The sequence below is a fragment of the Drosophila kikkawai genome, chromosome X (assembly GCF_030179895.1).
Source record: "Drosophila kikkawai strain 14028-0561.14 chromosome X, DkikHiC1v2, whole genome shotgun sequence".
NCBI lineage: Eukaryota > Metazoa > Arthropoda > Insecta > Diptera > Drosophilidae > Drosophila > Drosophila kikkawai.
In genome coordinates, this window is record NC_091733.1 from 14,712,382 (window position 1) to 14,728,775 (window position 16,394).

Here is a 16,394-nt window from a genome sequence, read left to right on the forward strand (position 1 = left end):
AAATTATCTACAATGCTAAGCTTTGATATATCGATATTTTAGGAATTAAAAAATATCGAAAATTATCGAAGCATCAGAAAACCTTCGATAAAGCATACTTCCTGCTCTTCGTTCTGCGATTTTTTCAAATTTTGTCGACCTGTTAATTAATTACTTAATTAATTATTATTACAAATTATTTTTGAGTATAAATAAAATTTATGATTCTATTTTTTACTTAAAACCGCACCTTCATTAATTTTTGTGTCAAAAATTTAAAAAGAAAAGTAAAGTCAAACATAGCATTGTTTTGTTAAATTCTGTAAAACATTTCAACTGAATTTTTATCTGAATTTTACGTAAATTACATTAAATATGGCTAGATACGGTCTACCCAATGAATCCTCGTCGGATGAAGATATCAACGATTACAGCTATGAGACAACCTTTTCCAAGCCTTTGGCCCAGTCCACGGCATACAAGGACTTGACCGGAACCGAAACCGACAACGATATCGATAAGGAGCCACCACTTTTGGAGGAACTGGGCATCAAACCGCATCATATTTACCAAAAGACACTGGTCGTGCTCAATCTCTTGAGTGACATCACGGATCAGGATATACTGGAGGACACGGACATGGCGGGACCGTTGGTCTTTTGCCTCACACTTGGCATCTTCCTGCTACTGGCCGGCAAGGTGACCTTCTCGGCCATCTATGGCATCGGCATTATGGGTTGCATATTCTTCAATTGCCTGCTGTCACTGATGGCCAACAGGATCCAGATGACTGTCATGATGGTGGCCTCCATGCTAGGCTACTGTCTGCTGCCCATGGTGTTGCTATCGTTTATTAATATTTTCATCACCATTGAGGGTACATTTGGTATAATTTTGACCATCTTTGCCGTGCTCTGGTGCTCCATATCAGCCTCGAAACTGTTGGCCACCGCTTTTGATATGGATAATCAACAATGGCCAATTGCGTATCTGTGTGCCATGCTCTATGGAGGATTTGCATTGATTACCCTTTACTAAGGATGTTATCCTAGCCATACATTAGTTGTTAATTGTTTGTTGTTTTCAGTGGTTTTTTCTTAGTTCATTTTAAATAATAGTATTATGTATATACAATATTTAATATTTGTTTCCTTGCTTAGCCTCATATATGCTAAGCTTGAGCTTGACTAACAATCAATACCATTTGAGATATTTCTATACGTCCGCTAAAAGTATTAAATACGGACAAATAATCGGACTTTCCGCATTACTTTCGCTAAATGTTCAAAAACGGACGCGCAAACAGACGAATAGCGGACAAGTATTGCGAATTCTCAGGATTATACTTGATAATAATGTCGTAAAAGGTTCGCTATTGAAATCTTATTCGGATCATTGCATTTTCTGCCACAAAAGCCATGACAGGTGATTAACTTTATTATCGTTTATGAACCTGAATCGTACGTTTTGTCTGCTTGAAATCCGCAAAACTATTGTTTTCAATGTCATAAACAAAGTTTTTGTCTGCTGGGTAACCTAAGGAGATTATTTTATACCTCCATTTATGGTTAGTTAGTTTTTTTAGCGGTTTCTCTTTAATTATTAATAAATATTAAAATATATTTTATAAATTTAAACTCATTTTCTTATATTCTAGCTTATCCCATAAGCTTGAGCTCCAATAAGTTGTAAAATTCCCTCTAAAAAATACATATATCATTTAAGTGAATTTCCTTAAAGTTGTAAATTATTTACCTTTAATTTGTACAAGCTTATTACACACAATAAAGCAAACAAATTATGGATGAGCGAATTTCTATATTTATTTAAAGGCTTCAGTTTTGTTTAGTGTTCGCTATAAATAATAGAAATTGCCCACTACAAGTCCATTGTTCCCAGCATCGGCATTTTTCTTTTTATTTTTGTGTTTTTATTTTTTTCACACATTGTTGTTAGTTTTGGTTGGAGGAGAGACTGTGAGGTAAACCTCATGACAGGCCCAGAACCGAACCCGAACCCACAACCCAACCGGACTTCATGGGGCCACACACACACTTTGTAAGTGTTTTGCGGTCGTAAATAATCTCGAATAGTTCGCAGTCGTTGCTGAAGTTTGTTACATGGCATAAATCAAGTTCTTGATTTATAATAATTGCAAAAACACTCACTCAACTTGGTTGAAGGGGGGTAGCCAGGGGGGAGCCTGGAACTGTCCGACACATGTCAACCGAGCGCCGTTGTGGTGTAGGAGAGAGGGGAATCCTGCCTCCTGGAATGGGAGTGGGAAAGGGACAAAAGTTATTGTTGTTGCCCCCACACGTCAGCGACAGACATAAGGTCCTAGATTTCAATAATTTCGTTTATTATATACTGTATCTTAGAGTTTTATAAATATCTATCTTAAAGATACTTTTGAATAAATGTATTTATTATATTGAAGTTTTAATTTCCCTAGTTCCCTAAACATAAATAATTCTATACAAACTCTTACATTGTTAATAAACTATAACCTACACCCACATTTCCCCCTCTGGGCTACTATCCCCGCCTAATACCCTGTAAAAGCGGAAATCACACCGAAAAGCAGGCGCAGCTAATCGATTTATTCCCTCCAAAGGGGAGAATTTTGTGTTAAGGAGCAGAAAAAGGGAAAAGGAAAAAGGAAAAACTTGATCAATTCGCAACGCTTTTTTTGTGGTCACAATGCATACAGGAAATATACCAAAATAGGGCGTGGCATTAGAGGGCAGACATTTAAATGCATTTTAATAGATTTTTCCACTCTTTTTTGATGTTGTGTTGTGTGGTTTGTTGTGCCAGGAAACGGAAAACAAAACACACACGCGTTGAGTGTGTGTGTGTGTGTGTGTGTGGGCGTTGGGTGGAGTGGGGTGGGCGTGGGCGTAACCCATATATTCGATAAACCGCAGCAAATCGAAAGAAACATTCGTTTGACACAAACAAATAAGCGAAGCGCGAACAATAAAATCAAATTAAATGCAGCAGAAAAGGAGCAATTTACTCGAGTCCTTTTCCTTTGCTCCCCCTAGGTCCTTGGTCCTTGGTTCTTGGTTCTTGGTTCTTGGTTCTTGGTCTCTTTGTTGTTGTTACCCTTGTGTGAGTTTCGAATTAAAGGCGCCTGGTCATTGTGGAGCCATTAGCGGTCCTCGAGCGCCTTACACCATTTTCCCCCAACCCCTGTAGCTGTTGTGTTTTCCCTCTTTCCTATTTTTTTTTTTTTTTTTTTGTGCTGTCAGCATGAAAAGTGGAAAATTTATTGACTGCACATATGTCGCACTTTTTCCCATTGGCTCCTGCCACAATCCGGCCCACTCCTAATGCACACATAAATATTTTAATTTGTATGCCGCAGATGCCGTCGTTGTCGATTGAGTTGTTCGTTGTCCTTGGTATCCTTTTTGGGCCACTTTAGTGGTCGCATCGAATCGAATTCCCCTCTAACCTGTGATGTCCTACCTTCAATCCTTCATATATCCTTAACGATTGTCACGGTTTGATGTGCCCGGCATTGATTGGGTCACGTGCCGCAGGACTCCTCATCGATATTCATGGGGGGATAATTATTTGATATTCAAATGTGGCCAAAGCAAAGAGGTCCCTAAGGACCTGAATTTCTTTCTGCTGTTAATTATAGTTAAATAAAGTCACTCAGAGGAAAACTCTACTAAAACAAAGTCATTATCCTGTCTCGTAATCAGAATATCTTGGCAAAGTCAAATGGCAATCCATCTGTGTGCTATTCATCCCAAGATTGCGATTCTGTGGCGATTATCCTTTAAGCACATGTCATCTTTTGAACCAGCACCCGCATAGCCTCGAAAAACAGAGGTCCTTGCTCGTAGGTCCTTGGGCCATATGCCGCAACCATCGATCGGTTCAAAAGACAAAGGACTCTCTCTCTCTCGATCGACCGCAGGTCTTAACAAAATTTATAATCACCGATGACCGATGTCGCCACGACTACTGCCGCCGCCTCCCCAAAAAAAAGAGGACTGCGGAAAAGTGAAAACCAAAAACATTTTCTAGTTAAGTCATGTCAGGACCTTTTCTTTTTTAGACACGCTCGCTTAGCGCAGGCAGCGAGATAATCTCAACTCAATTTGCTGTCCTCTCGTGTACAAGGATCGCAGATCCTTGGGCGCCGAACATCAAAACATCGATTCCGTGGAAACCCCTCGAAAAAAAAAGCGAAACAGCGGGTCAAGTGCAGCAGCAGCAGCATCCCCGATTATTTATGTTATGGGCCCCCGATCAAAATTAGAGCGATCTCCGGTTACCTCGCACTCCTTGGGAGTATCTGTAGTCCCTGCAGTATCTGTAGTATCTGGAGCGTGCCCAGAAGTCCAGGTCTTGTCCAAAAGTCGAGTATGTGTGACAACACTTTGGGTTATGTTCCACTTGTATCGCAGCATGGACTCTGGTTTTGGGTTTTTGGGGTTGCGTAACCCGGAGTGGCCTTACAGAACTCTCTCTGTGGTGTCGTTTGGCCACAAATTCTGGGAACTTGGCAGCCGCTGATCTTATGTCAGTGCCGCTGTCTTAAGTGGCCACTTGTGTCCGCGTTGTGACTTCATAATATTCCTCAGAGATGTGATTACATAATTTGTTTAATTTGTGTTTTCTGACAGGTTTCCAATCACTTTCATCCAGTAGTTTCTAGATGGAGCTATAAATCCAATTAAGGCGATGGAAAAAGGGGAAATTTCTCCAAGTATTGATTTTGTTAATGAGAAAATTGGTATTTAGAAGAACTATAAAACGAAAATCTATTTATAAATCTTTATTTTAATGTTACAAAATGTTTTCGTTCAAGAAATCACTAATATATTTTCAGTATTTTTTTATAAATATCTAAAGAATTGATTTCTAAATAATAAAATATGTAAATAATCCATATTATCGAAGACTAGATCAACTCGGCTGTTAATACTTATGAAGAATAAAAATACTTTAAATTTCTTAATATTTTTATATTTCTTTAAATAAGTTTATTTATTTTTTTTATATTTCCTTATAAAAATGTATTTATTTTTAATAATATTTTATATTTAATAAAAATAATTTTAACCTAAATATCTTAATATTTGTATATTTCTTCATAATATTTTAATAACTCCTTCATATTTTTCGCTCCTCAAACATTGATCACAATTGAATTAATTTTAAATATATATTTCTAAAACTCACCTTGCTGGGTGTTAATATCTAGCTGGGAAATTTATAAACAAAATCATTGAAAAGGCCCCCCGACCACATCATCTAATATTACCAACTTACCATGCTGCGTGTGTAACCCATACTTAAAATTACACTTTCGCCCCGAACAAGTCTTTGGGCCATTAAACTGACCAAAAACAGAAGAGGAGACGACGACGAATACGAATACGACTTCGAATACCTTATGTTCGGGTTAACTCCTCTACGCAATAAAGGAGAGACTCGGAGACGGCGAAGAAAAATTAACAAATCATAACATCATCATTTATCATCATTAACGGCTGCAAGATTTTATTTTGTATCTCTTGTTGTACTTTTTATTTCGGCTTGACCGCAGACTTCAGTTATAAATCAATCAGATTTTGTTTGCCATTTAGTGGGGCCCCGAAAAAAGGGAAAAGGGTTAGAGGCAACGCGGCGTATGATTAACGTGCGTGTGAAGTTGTCGGGCGGCCCCATCACACCCATCCCAGGGATTTGGGACTGAGACTGAGACTGGGACTGGGTCTACCAATCCGCCGAGGTTGTCAACCGCTTGCACAATCCCCCCCCACAGGCGAGAGACTCCAAAATGGAGGAGACCTGCATGGCTATGGGCGTGGGCTCTCTTCGGGGGCTTGGCGCTCACTCAACTTGAAAATTGATTGATGCCCGGGCAGGGCAGCCGGCAGAGAGCCGGCATAAATCAATATTTTATATTGGTCGCAATCGATCTGCGATCGGGCTATCTCTCTTGCATCGGATTGCCAATCTTCACGCCATCATCATCGTTCTGCCGGGGACACAAAAAGGTTTTCCGTTTAATTACAAAACTCTCTGGGTTGGCCACATGCGATCGATCGGTGGGGGTAAGGTGGGGAAAAATCGGGCCTAGGAGGCTTGCCGGGCGAGCAAATTGACTCCCCATTGATTGTCTCAGATTGAATATGCCCAAGATCGTGAGTTATGATCCTTGGAGTAAGCTAAAGAGGGTAATGGAAAGAAGCTGAGATTAAATTAAATTGAAACTGAATAGAGTCAGGGATTTCAGGAGCAAATCAGTTATAGGTTTTAGCCTGGTTTTGTTTGTTAACTATATTTATAAACTATGTATATATCTTATTAACTATATTTTTAGACTATATATATAATTCTATAGATATATCCACTTAATATTCATGATAGCTAGATAATGTGGCTATAAAAGCGCTACAAAATATTAGAGGTATCTTAAAATTCTCAAGTCCGAATTCCGAATGAGGAATTTGATCAAATATCTAATAATACATTTCTATTGTTGTTACTCTTTAATCCTAAATAATAAATTAAATAAAAATAAAAACACCCAAAGTCCTTTGGAACTTGATTTTGATTCGTTAAAAGAGAAAAGTTTCCATTAAAACAACCCTTTAAGCGATCGGCGCACCCAAAGCAGATCAAATTCGCCGGAAGTTGGCAAGCTTCCTGAGTCCCTAGACCCAAGGATCCCTTTTATTTTATACTACAGCCTGGGAAACCACCCCTGAAGGAGATCACAACAACCCTGAAAACGGAGAACCAAAGCACCCCTTGCCATATACAAAAAAGAAAGAAATATAAAACTGGAATCGCTTTTGTTTTTCGGTATAATTTTGTTCGTCTTTTTTTTTATTGTTAGGATTTTTGTGTTGTGGTTTTTGTCGCCTTGTTGGTAGTTGTTGTTTTTAATGCTTTTTTGTTGTATATATAATTTATCTTAAAGACAATTAACAATTATTATGGTACACAACTAGATGGTTTCTCTCATTCTATATATATATGGTATGGCTTAAATAATGCTATTTATTTATGTACAGACATGCAAAAAAAATTTCCTTAACTAGGGTTTCTCAAAAAAAAAAAGAAAAAATGGAAAAAAAATTCAAGTCCTTAGAGCTATGTTTATAGTTAATATTATTATAATATTTAATATAGGGTTTTTGTATATATCTTTCTTTTCTTTTTTGCTTTCTTTTTTTTGGGATTTTCACATACATTTTTTTCGTCAACAATAAACACAGAAAAAAAAACACACTAGAGGTTCGTTCTACGCTTGCTTTACCGCCTCTCACCCGGGGGGAGACTTTATGGCCTTGTTTATATCCTTAAACTGTAACAACAACTGGGTCTTGACCCGCCATCCTAGGCGGTGGCATGCGGATGATAGGCCGCTGCCCAGGCGTTGTGGTGGTGCGGATGCGGATGCGGGTAGCCATAGCCGGCGGTGCTCGCTCCAAACTCCGCCGGATAACTGGCCGCATACTCGGACTTCATGTGGCAACTGGAGCTAGAGTCCTGACTCGCCCCGCTGGCCAGGCCACTCATCGTCAGGCCGTATTCCGCCGCCAATTGTGATTCACTCTGCATGGCCAGGGCCGCGTAATGGTGCTGGGCCAGCACCGTGGCGGAAGCGGCGGGCGAGGAAGCTGATCCGGAGACAGAGCCAGAGCTGGTGCGAGTAACGGCGGCTGCTGCTGCTGCGGCGGCGGCGGCGGCAGCGGCTGCTGCGGCGGAGGATGAGGGTGAACTGGCGCTGGAGGACGCGGAGGAATTCGCTGAGGTAGTGGCTGGCTGTATGGCACGGCTGCTCCATGGCTCATAGCTGGCCATTTGCTGGGCGGCCTGCTGCTGCTGCTGGTGCTGGAAGAGCGGTGGTGGCGGCGGCGGTGGATTCGCCGTGGTGCCCGCCGCCTGCTGGTAGAGATTGGCATAGGGCGTGTAATTCACGAGCGGCGCTGCCTCCGGCTGCTCCTGCTTGAACTCAACAGGCGATGGGGCTAGCGGCTTGCCGCTGCTGGATTTTTTCTCCTTCTTTTCCTGCTTTATGGCCGCCGCCGCCTGCTCCTTGGCCTCTGCCGCCAAAGCCTTCTTGCTTTTCTTGTCCTTGAAGTGGGTTTTCTTGTGCTTGCTCAGGTGATCGCTGCGGGAGAACTTCTTGGAGCAGATGGGACAGGCGTAGGGGCGGTAGTTGGTGTGCGTCCGTCCATGCCGCTGCAGCTCGTCGGAGCGGGAGAAGCGTTTGCCGCAGGTGAGGCACAGGAACGGTCGCTCGCCCGTGTGCCAGCGCAGGTGAGTCTTCAAATGCGAAGCCTTCCCGTACAGCCGCTCGCAGCCGGGAATGTGGCAGATATGCTGCTTGCGGCCCCGCTCATCAGGACCCACAATGGGGGGCAAACCGCTCATCTCGTTGGTGCAGTTGGGGCATGTGCAGCGCACAGAGCGCCGCTGCAGTTGGGTCTGGAAGGCAATGTCGTCAAAGTTGAAGCCCGGATAGCTCTGAGAGCTCCATGGCTGGTACAGGCGCTCCTGGTGTGAGAACCAGGCGGCGGAGGAGGACATGCCTACCGCATTGCCATAATAATCGGAGGCGTACTGGGCATAGGGGAACTGGCTTCTGGAAGGAAAGGGAAATGGGGGGGAAAAATTGATTAGTTAAAATTTGAAAACAAATTTAATATTTAATAATTGTTTCTGGTATCAAGATTTCTACCTATTATTAGGTTGTTTATTTGATTTTAATAATCATTTTTTATTCCTATCATTAACAAGTAGCTTAGACTCTTAATGTGCATCTTAAGATCGTTATCAAGCGGTTATAAAGCTTATAGACTTTACTTTATGCTGATCCTCTTGCTTATTGATCTATAAAATGTACCATAACCTGTACTTAAATCAAATTAAACTGCAATTAACCATACACTCAGGTGTTCTCAGGTGAAATTTATCACTTTTAAAGACCACTTTGTATAACTATTGTAATATTAATACTCGAGATTGAGTGTTATGTTTTGCAATTTATAATTAAAGAAACTGTAAGCCATAAGTTAAGGCCCTAATGATTCTGCTTATTTTTTCTTAAAATATCATCTTCAAGATATCTATTTCAAAATCCCAACTTCAATATTTCTCTGTTCTAAACCGAAGATATTTACCTTGCCGGTCCTAGACCAGAGTAGGCGGTATTCCAGCCGTAGGCGGCACTGGCCACCGCTGCTGCTCCCAGATCCGCGGCTGCCGCTGCTGCTGCTGCCGCCGCCGCTGCTGCCGAGGCAGCGGACGAGGGCGAAGAGGCCGAGGATGAGGACGACGCGGATGATGATAATGATGAGGTTGCCACTGGTCCACTGGCTCCCGCTCCAGAACCAGCACCTGTACCCGCTCCCGTTGGTGCCGCCATGGCGGACGTTGTGGGTGTCGAGGGACTGGCGGATATGGAGGCAAAGGATTGGGCGGGCGAGGGGAAGATGCTGGGCGAAACGGAGGCGGATGAGGGCGCCGACTGGATGCTGGAGTTGGGCGAAGCGGTGCCGGTGGATGAGGCCTGCGGATATGGTAGCTCCAGCTTCATGGGCGCCTTGCCCGCGGCTACCGCGGAAGCGGATCCGGAGCCGTACAGCGGTGAGCTGCCGGAGCTGCTGCTGGAGCTGCTGCCGGATAGGGATGGTGGGGCGGATAGCAGGGCGGCGCTGAGGAAGTCATGTGGCTGGGGCTGCTGTGTCTGCTCCAGTGCTTGCTGCTGCTGTTGCATGTGGTGCTGCTGCAAGTGGAGATGGTGATGCGGCTGCTGCTGCTGTTGCTGGTGATGATGGTGATGGTGCTGCATGTGCAGGTGCTGTTGCTGCTGCTGCTGTTGCTGCTGCATGGTGAGCTGCTGCTGCTGTTGCGTTTGCTGCTGCGCCTGGTGCTGGTGCGCGTACGGATTTAGATTTAAGTAATTGCACGCCGCATCGATCATGATGAAAGCTCTACGGGATGCGAGTTGCTGCGGAGTTTGCTGCTGCTACTGCTGCGTTGCTGCTGTGCGGCGTAGATGTGTCCCGGTTGTGTGTGTGTGTGTTTGCTGCGTTTGTTAGCAATTTTCGCACATTGCTCGCACTTATTGATACTGCGCTCGTGTAATTATGGCACGCTTTTCACTTTAGTTTTGTAATTATAGTCTTTTGCGGCTGCCTGGTAATTGCATGTACGCGAAACAACGACAAGAACACGGCAAAAAAACACAAACAAATTAAAGGCCGCCGAAAATTCGCCAATATAAACGCTTAACTTCGTATACACATGCGTTCGTGTGTGTGAGTGTGTCTGCACTGGCCGTTACGTTACGTTATGATACGTCACGTTACGCACATGTATGTACAAATATATATATATAGTTCCGAAAACAGAGCCCTCGTTCCTCTGCTGCGTCTGATTCTTGCTGCTTCTTCGTCTGCTGCGGCTGCTGCTGCGCGTGATGTGATACAACCACCGGTAATTATCGTCGATTCTTGACTGAATTCCGAAACGCTGCGAGAGGCTCTAACAACGTACGAACCGAATCACTGACGACGACGGCAGCGGCGAGGGCAGCGGGCAGCGGCCGCAGCAGCGCTAGCGCAACGCTCGTGCTGGCCCGCTCTGGCAGCCGGTAACGAGTGCGGGTCGGCTCTTTGACTAATGTGTTTGCTCTCGCTCACTCGCTGCCATGGTGGTTGTTTTTGTCTTTTAGCTCCGGGGCATCTCGCTTCGTCTCGCTCGCACGCCCACGCCATCTCGCGCCTGCCGGGGCTCCTTTCGGCTGCTCTCTCTACCTCCATCTCTCTCTCGTTTGCTCTCTCGCTCGCTCTCGCCCAACTACTGCTACTCTCTCCTGTTGTTGTTGCTGCTGCTGTTGCTCGCGCTGCTGCTGCTGCCGCGGGCGTTTTGTTTTAATTTCTATGTGTGGGTTTGTGTGTCAAAGCAATTGGGTGAGCATGCGTTTGTGTAGTTGTTGTTGTTCTTGCTCTCCGTGTTTTGCTCCTGTTGCAGTTGTTGTTTCTGGGCTTAAAGGCAAACATGTTCAACAATAAAAGCTTTAAAAAAAATATCTGAAAATAAATATAAATTGTTTTTATAAATAAATAATTTAATAATAATTTCATAAATAATTTGTATATAAATTAATCAAATTAAGATCAAAAGGATAATTTCATAATTCAAAATTATAAAAAGGGGTTTCATACCTAAAAATAAACTTTGCCAAAAAATTCAGAATAAAATATTTTATCCAAAAATAAACATTGAAAATAATTTAAAAACTTAATAAATCACTAAGAAAAATATATTCGAAACTCTCTAAATTATTTTACAGATTTTTTACATTTACTATTTTTAAATTATTTTAAAAATTGGCCACATTTTATAGATAAGTTTCCTACAAAAATAAGCAAATTTCCACATATTGAATTTGTTACTTTCATTTTTCCATAAACCCTTACAATTCGCCTAATTTCTTTTCACTTTATCTATTTTTCAATAGATTTTGACAGCCATAAATCAGTCTAGTTTTTACAAAAAGAAAAAAAAAATAAGCATCCATTATTTATTCGAATATCTGCTTAAATTCCCATTACCCCCACCTCCCATGCCCTTCAATTTATTTTCGACGAAAGTAGGAATAGAAAGAGAGAGCAGCCAGCGAGCTCGCATGGCTCATCATTTTAATTAAATTAAAATTTCTGTTTAATGGCATTTAATTTTTCATTTTACACCCAGCAAAAAAAAGATAAAAGAAAAACAACAAAAAAGAACAACCCAACACAAAAAGCGAAAGAAACAAGAAAGCAGATTAAGAAGAAGAAAGAGCGGGCATAATTCAAATATCAATACAATAACAATAAAAACTAATAAATTTGTGGTCGCGGCCCAATGAAATAACTGTATTTAAAGGGGCGTTAACCAAACACCACCACAAAGGAGACAACAAGGGCGAGGGAGACCTGCTCGTATCTCTCTCTCTCTTTCGCTCTCTCTCACTCTAGCAGTTGGTCTCGCTCACACTCCCGCCTGCTTGCGGCTCTGTCTGTGTGTGCCCATGTGCGCTTGTGTGCTGCATATTAATCACAATTGCTGTGCTGAGTCTCTCGCTGCTCCCTTTTTATTATGCGGCGTCTTTTTTATTACGCATACGCAACGTGGGCCCGGGCCACAAATTTTACGATTTGCTGCTGCTGTGAAAAGATAATGATGATTCCCAAAACGAATGGAGCTTTGCTCCCAGAGCTGATCGACTCCAAAAGCACCCTTTTAAAGTACTCGCTATTTATATAAAAAATGCTTGGTTATCTTTACATTATTCTTATGCCAAATTAAACTTTATTCTTTGTGTATTCATTCGATTTGACTAAGATTTGGTATATGGTTTAATAATGATTAGACCTTCTTACATCCCAAAGGGTTCGGTTATCCTAACATAATTTTAAAATCTAGGTCCTCTATATTTCCCATATCTCGTATAAATTAAATATTTATTGAAAGTAAATGATAATGAAAATGAAACCATATTTATTATTATTATATTATAATTTATTTATTTACAAAAAGAAAATCTCAGCTAACCCAAATCGAGCATAGCCCCACCTTTGTGGGGTTTGCGAGGTATGCGACTGTGGAGACTCTCTGGGCAACATGTAATGAAACGGAAGATACAATTATATTGAGGCAGCCAGCTAGGGATACAACAAGGAGCCTGTCTCGTGCTCTTGTCCCTCCTTCGTTATCCTTCTTCCTGCTTCCCTTTTTACGGCCCTACTGGTGCCTCTGGCTCCTCCGACTCTTTTGGCTACCGAAGATTTATGACAATGCTGAAGTCAACTAGACTTGAAGACCGTCTGCCGGCCTAAGCCTTACCTCCTCATCACTTCCTCCTTCCCTCTTCTTTCCCGCCTCCCTTTTTCCTGCTGCCTACTGTTCGTTTGCCCCTCCTGCAGGAGTCCTTGTCCTTGTTCTTGTCCTTGGGCCACAGCGTCGCCGCATAATCAATTAGCAAAAAGTCGGCGAAGCCGCTGCAACAGCAAGGAACGTTTCTACTATCCCTATCTAACGCCCCCAAGCCACCCTCTGGGGCCACGCCCTGTTTTTTGTATCAGTAGGTCAAGTAAAGTTGGGAAATCAGTGGTGTGCGAGTGTGTTTGTGTATAACGGTAGCTTCCCCAATGTAATTTGTGGTTTTAGGAACTTTCCAGAGAAAACCTTAGGGAAAGTTAAAGCCTTTTTTAGGGATAGAAGACCAAGGAAATTACGAAATTATCTTAGGGTCTATGAAAGTGTAAGAGTTTATAATATTATTAAAAACAATTGTCTATTTTTTATTTGAACAAGGTTTTGTTTTAATTATATTTAATGTTGAAAATAGTTTTAAGCCTTCCAACCACCAGTGATGTCTAAAATCAATGAAAATATATACTTGAATAATTTTTTAATTAATTATTTATTTAAAAAACTATCTTCCCTTTTAAATTAGAATTATAGGAAGTGATTTCGAATACCAAAGCCTGCCTGTAAATCTCTCACAATATTGTGCAAAAACTAGTCTTAATCTATTTTGAAGGAAGCTAGTCCCAATCTGAGACTCAGTTCGATCCCTACAATCCCGTCTAAAGCCCACAACACTCGGCCCACGCACAATCCTTTCCCTGCCAGCCCCAAATCAATATATGTATATATATTAGCCAGTTCGATCCGTTGCGTTAATCAATTGATTAGCCGGGACGAGCCCACCAAACAAGGACGAGATCAACGGCGGCAGGTAGCAGTCATAAGCCTCGGGTTAAGCTGGAAAAGTTTTGACTTCGCCTCATCAAAGCTTCTCATCCGCGGGATTTCTCGCTGGATCGACGATAATCCTGCAACCAGATCTTGGCGATCCGACTGGATTACCCCGTATGTTTTGCTACCTAGCCCCCGACTCGGTTACGCCTGAATCGTAATTATTGATTTCCCTTTTTGGGCAGAGATTAAAGCCACAACTGAGTTTTTGTACACTCAGCGAAAGACAAGGTATTTTGTTTAAAGTTGTGATGGAATATTTTTTTAAAGGTATTGTAAATTCCAGATATGATATTTAAATAAAGAACATTTATAAAAAATATAAAAAATACTAAATATATAAATATAATAATTAATATATAAATATAATAGAACATTTTAGCATAATAGGAAGAAAAACATGGATAATATTGGAGAATAAAGTAGCATCATGCTATCTATCTCGCTTACTATGGTTTAAGTCTCGGATAAGCAATGCATATTTATAACAATTCTTTTTAAATTAAATTAAAAATCAATGTAAATATTTTTTCCTGATAAATCTTTTAAAAATGCCTTGTAATAATTTCTTAAATTGAACGATAAGGTACTAGTATCCTAGTCTCATTTTAAATAAACCTCAATATTTCTAAATATTCCCATCTAAATATTCTACCTTTGATGATGATCCCAAATATTAATGACTGATAAAGTGTGTAAGAATTTCTGCCAGTGCACCCCTATCCTGCCCACTTTGGTTTTGGTGGTATCGGATTAAACCGCACCCTTTGGTCAGGACTGTGGGTTGGGTTCGTGGGTGGCTAGGCTAGGTGACTGGGTGACTGGATGACCCGGTGACCAAGTGACTGGGTGGTTGCGCTCCTGCCGCGGGGTGCCATAAATGCATAATCCACGTTTTACGATCGCTTAGCAGGAAAAGTCAAGGGATCGTCTGCGGTAATCCACAGGCGAAAAAGAGAAAAAGATCATCTGAAAGAGAGAGAAAGCGTATCCTGCCAGGTAGGACTCAAACTTCAATTGAATTCGCAGTGCCGGAGACTCTCTCGAACAGCGTAAATCCTTTAGCTCGGCCTTAACCCGTTATGCAGATTTGTGTTAATTGGATTTATGGGGATTTTCGCATCTAAATCCTTTCACTGTCTGCAAATATTTTGGCCTTTCTAGCGTCTTGCCCCGTTCTTCGTCCGGAGATTAAATAAATCTCCGGGGTTTTTTTCGCCAATTGACTTGGCTTTCTGCTACATATACATATATCTTTCTTTCCTATCTCTCCATAATCTTAACCAGATATATCCCTACCCATGGCTAACTATCTGTGACTTTTTGACAATCTCTCTGACTTTCTGTAAAGTTAATCTGGGTCAGGGATCTGGGTTTTAGATTCAAATATACAAAAGAACAAGCTTAATTATATTTTATTAATTTTTTTTTTATTAAATCTTTTATAATTTGTTACTAAATAATTGACATTAATTTAGTGCTTAAAAACATATTTAGCTCGAATTTCCTTAGTTTTAACGAGAGGCAACAGCTGGTGCAGGACCTCATCTGAGCTGATCCTGGCAACGCCCCCCAAAACCTGGCCTGCACTACCCTTCCAGCTCCTCGTCCCTCCAATTCCAATCTTCCATGCCTGTTTGACAACAGATTGCGCAATAGCCAGAGGACCCTTTATGGTCCGTCCGCACTTGTGGCCATCTACGATTTCCCCGATCTACTCGGACTTCCACGGAATTCTCTAATCAAGCGGCAACGATGCAAAAAAACAAGAAAAACAACACAAATTCCAGAAGAAAACAACAAACGAAAAAAAGGAAAAAAAAAACACACAAAAGTGAAACAATAGCTACGAACAATAAATTTTAATTTCAATAATAAATATTGCCCGATTCTCTCCTCCTTTATGACGAAGCGTGTGTCGCAAGTGCAGGGGGGGAACCGCGAACAAGATATTAGATATCTCCCCGGGGACCGTTTTGCACTAAAAATGTCAACAGCATCAATTTACAGCCCCTAAATAGGGGTAGAAGAAACGAGCCGATCGGTGGCTAGAGAAGAGAAAAGAGAGAGAGTGCCGAAACAAGGGGATTCTAACACTTCCCGGGAAATCACTTGGCCGCGCACAAAAAAATCCTTAGATGTCCGAGGATCGAAGCACTTGTTGGTGCACTTGGAGAAATTTTCTTCCTTTTTAATAATTACATATTTATTTTTAAAGATTTTTCCTTAAATTTACAATTAAAAAATTTAGAAAAAAAGACCATAAAAAGTGGTGTTTAGAAATCATAGCCTACTTTTTGAAGGCACAATCCTGGCAACTTGGCTTATTTTTAGCAACTTTGTATTGCTTCAAGGATATGTTTTATGATATATTTCAGGGATATATATAAGGACTCGTTTTACACAGTTTTTGCTTATAATAATTTAAAAACATCTTTCCTGTTCAGCTCCCAACTCTTTCACCAATATCCCTTCTCTTAGCATTAAATAAATACCCAAAATATCAGCAATTATTTCTCCAAGTGCAGTGAGAACAGAAGCTGCTCGAGGAGAATAGGAGAAGAGAAGAGAAGAAGCCGCCGTGCAGTGCCGCATAAATGGGGTGTCGAAATGAT

At 41.4% G+C, this 16,394-nt stretch overlaps 2 protein-coding genes across 2 annotated transcripts; one reads left to right on the forward strand and one right to left on the reverse strand.

Annotated features, from left to right (window-relative positions):
• The first annotated feature begins 272 nt into the window (after positions 1 to 272).
• Positions 273 to 1,063, forward strand: LOC108080076 (protein YIPF5-like). The gene has a single exon (XM_017174660.3). It carries the CDS (start codon positions 355 to 357, stop codon positions 1,015 to 1,017), a length of 663 nt encoding a protein of 220 aa, XP_017030149.1. The 5' UTR covers positions 273 to 354; the 3' UTR covers positions 1,018 to 1,063.
• A 6,247-nt stretch (positions 1,064 to 7,310) lies between these two features.
• Positions 7,311 to 10,478, reverse strand: btd (buttonhead). The gene is made up of 2 exons (XM_017174596.2): positions 9,147 to 10,478; positions 7,311 to 8,608 (listed from the first exon to the last, which is right to left on the reverse strand). Exons 1-2 carry the CDS (start codon positions 9,947 to 9,949, stop codon positions 7,357 to 7,359), a joined length of 2,055 nt encoding a protein of 684 aa, XP_017030085.1. The 5' UTR covers positions 9,950 to 10,478; the 3' UTR covers positions 7,311 to 7,356.
• Between the last annotated feature and the right edge of the window lie 5,916 nt (positions 10,479 to 16,394).

Bases quoted from the DNA above. Each gene is read 5' to 3' on its own strand.
- LOC108080076 (XM_017174660.3), top strand. From the start codon at position 355: ATGGCTAGATACGGTCTACCCAATGAATCCTCGTCGGATGAAGATATC.
- btd (XM_017174596.2), bottom strand. From the start codon at position 9,949: ATGATCGATGCGGCGTGCAATTACTTAAATCTAAATCCGTACGCGCAC. The intron at 8,609-9,146 runs GTAAATATCTTC...CTTTCCTTCCAG, and splicing joins TCTGGTCTAGGACCGGCAAG to AAGCCAGTTCCCCTATGCCC.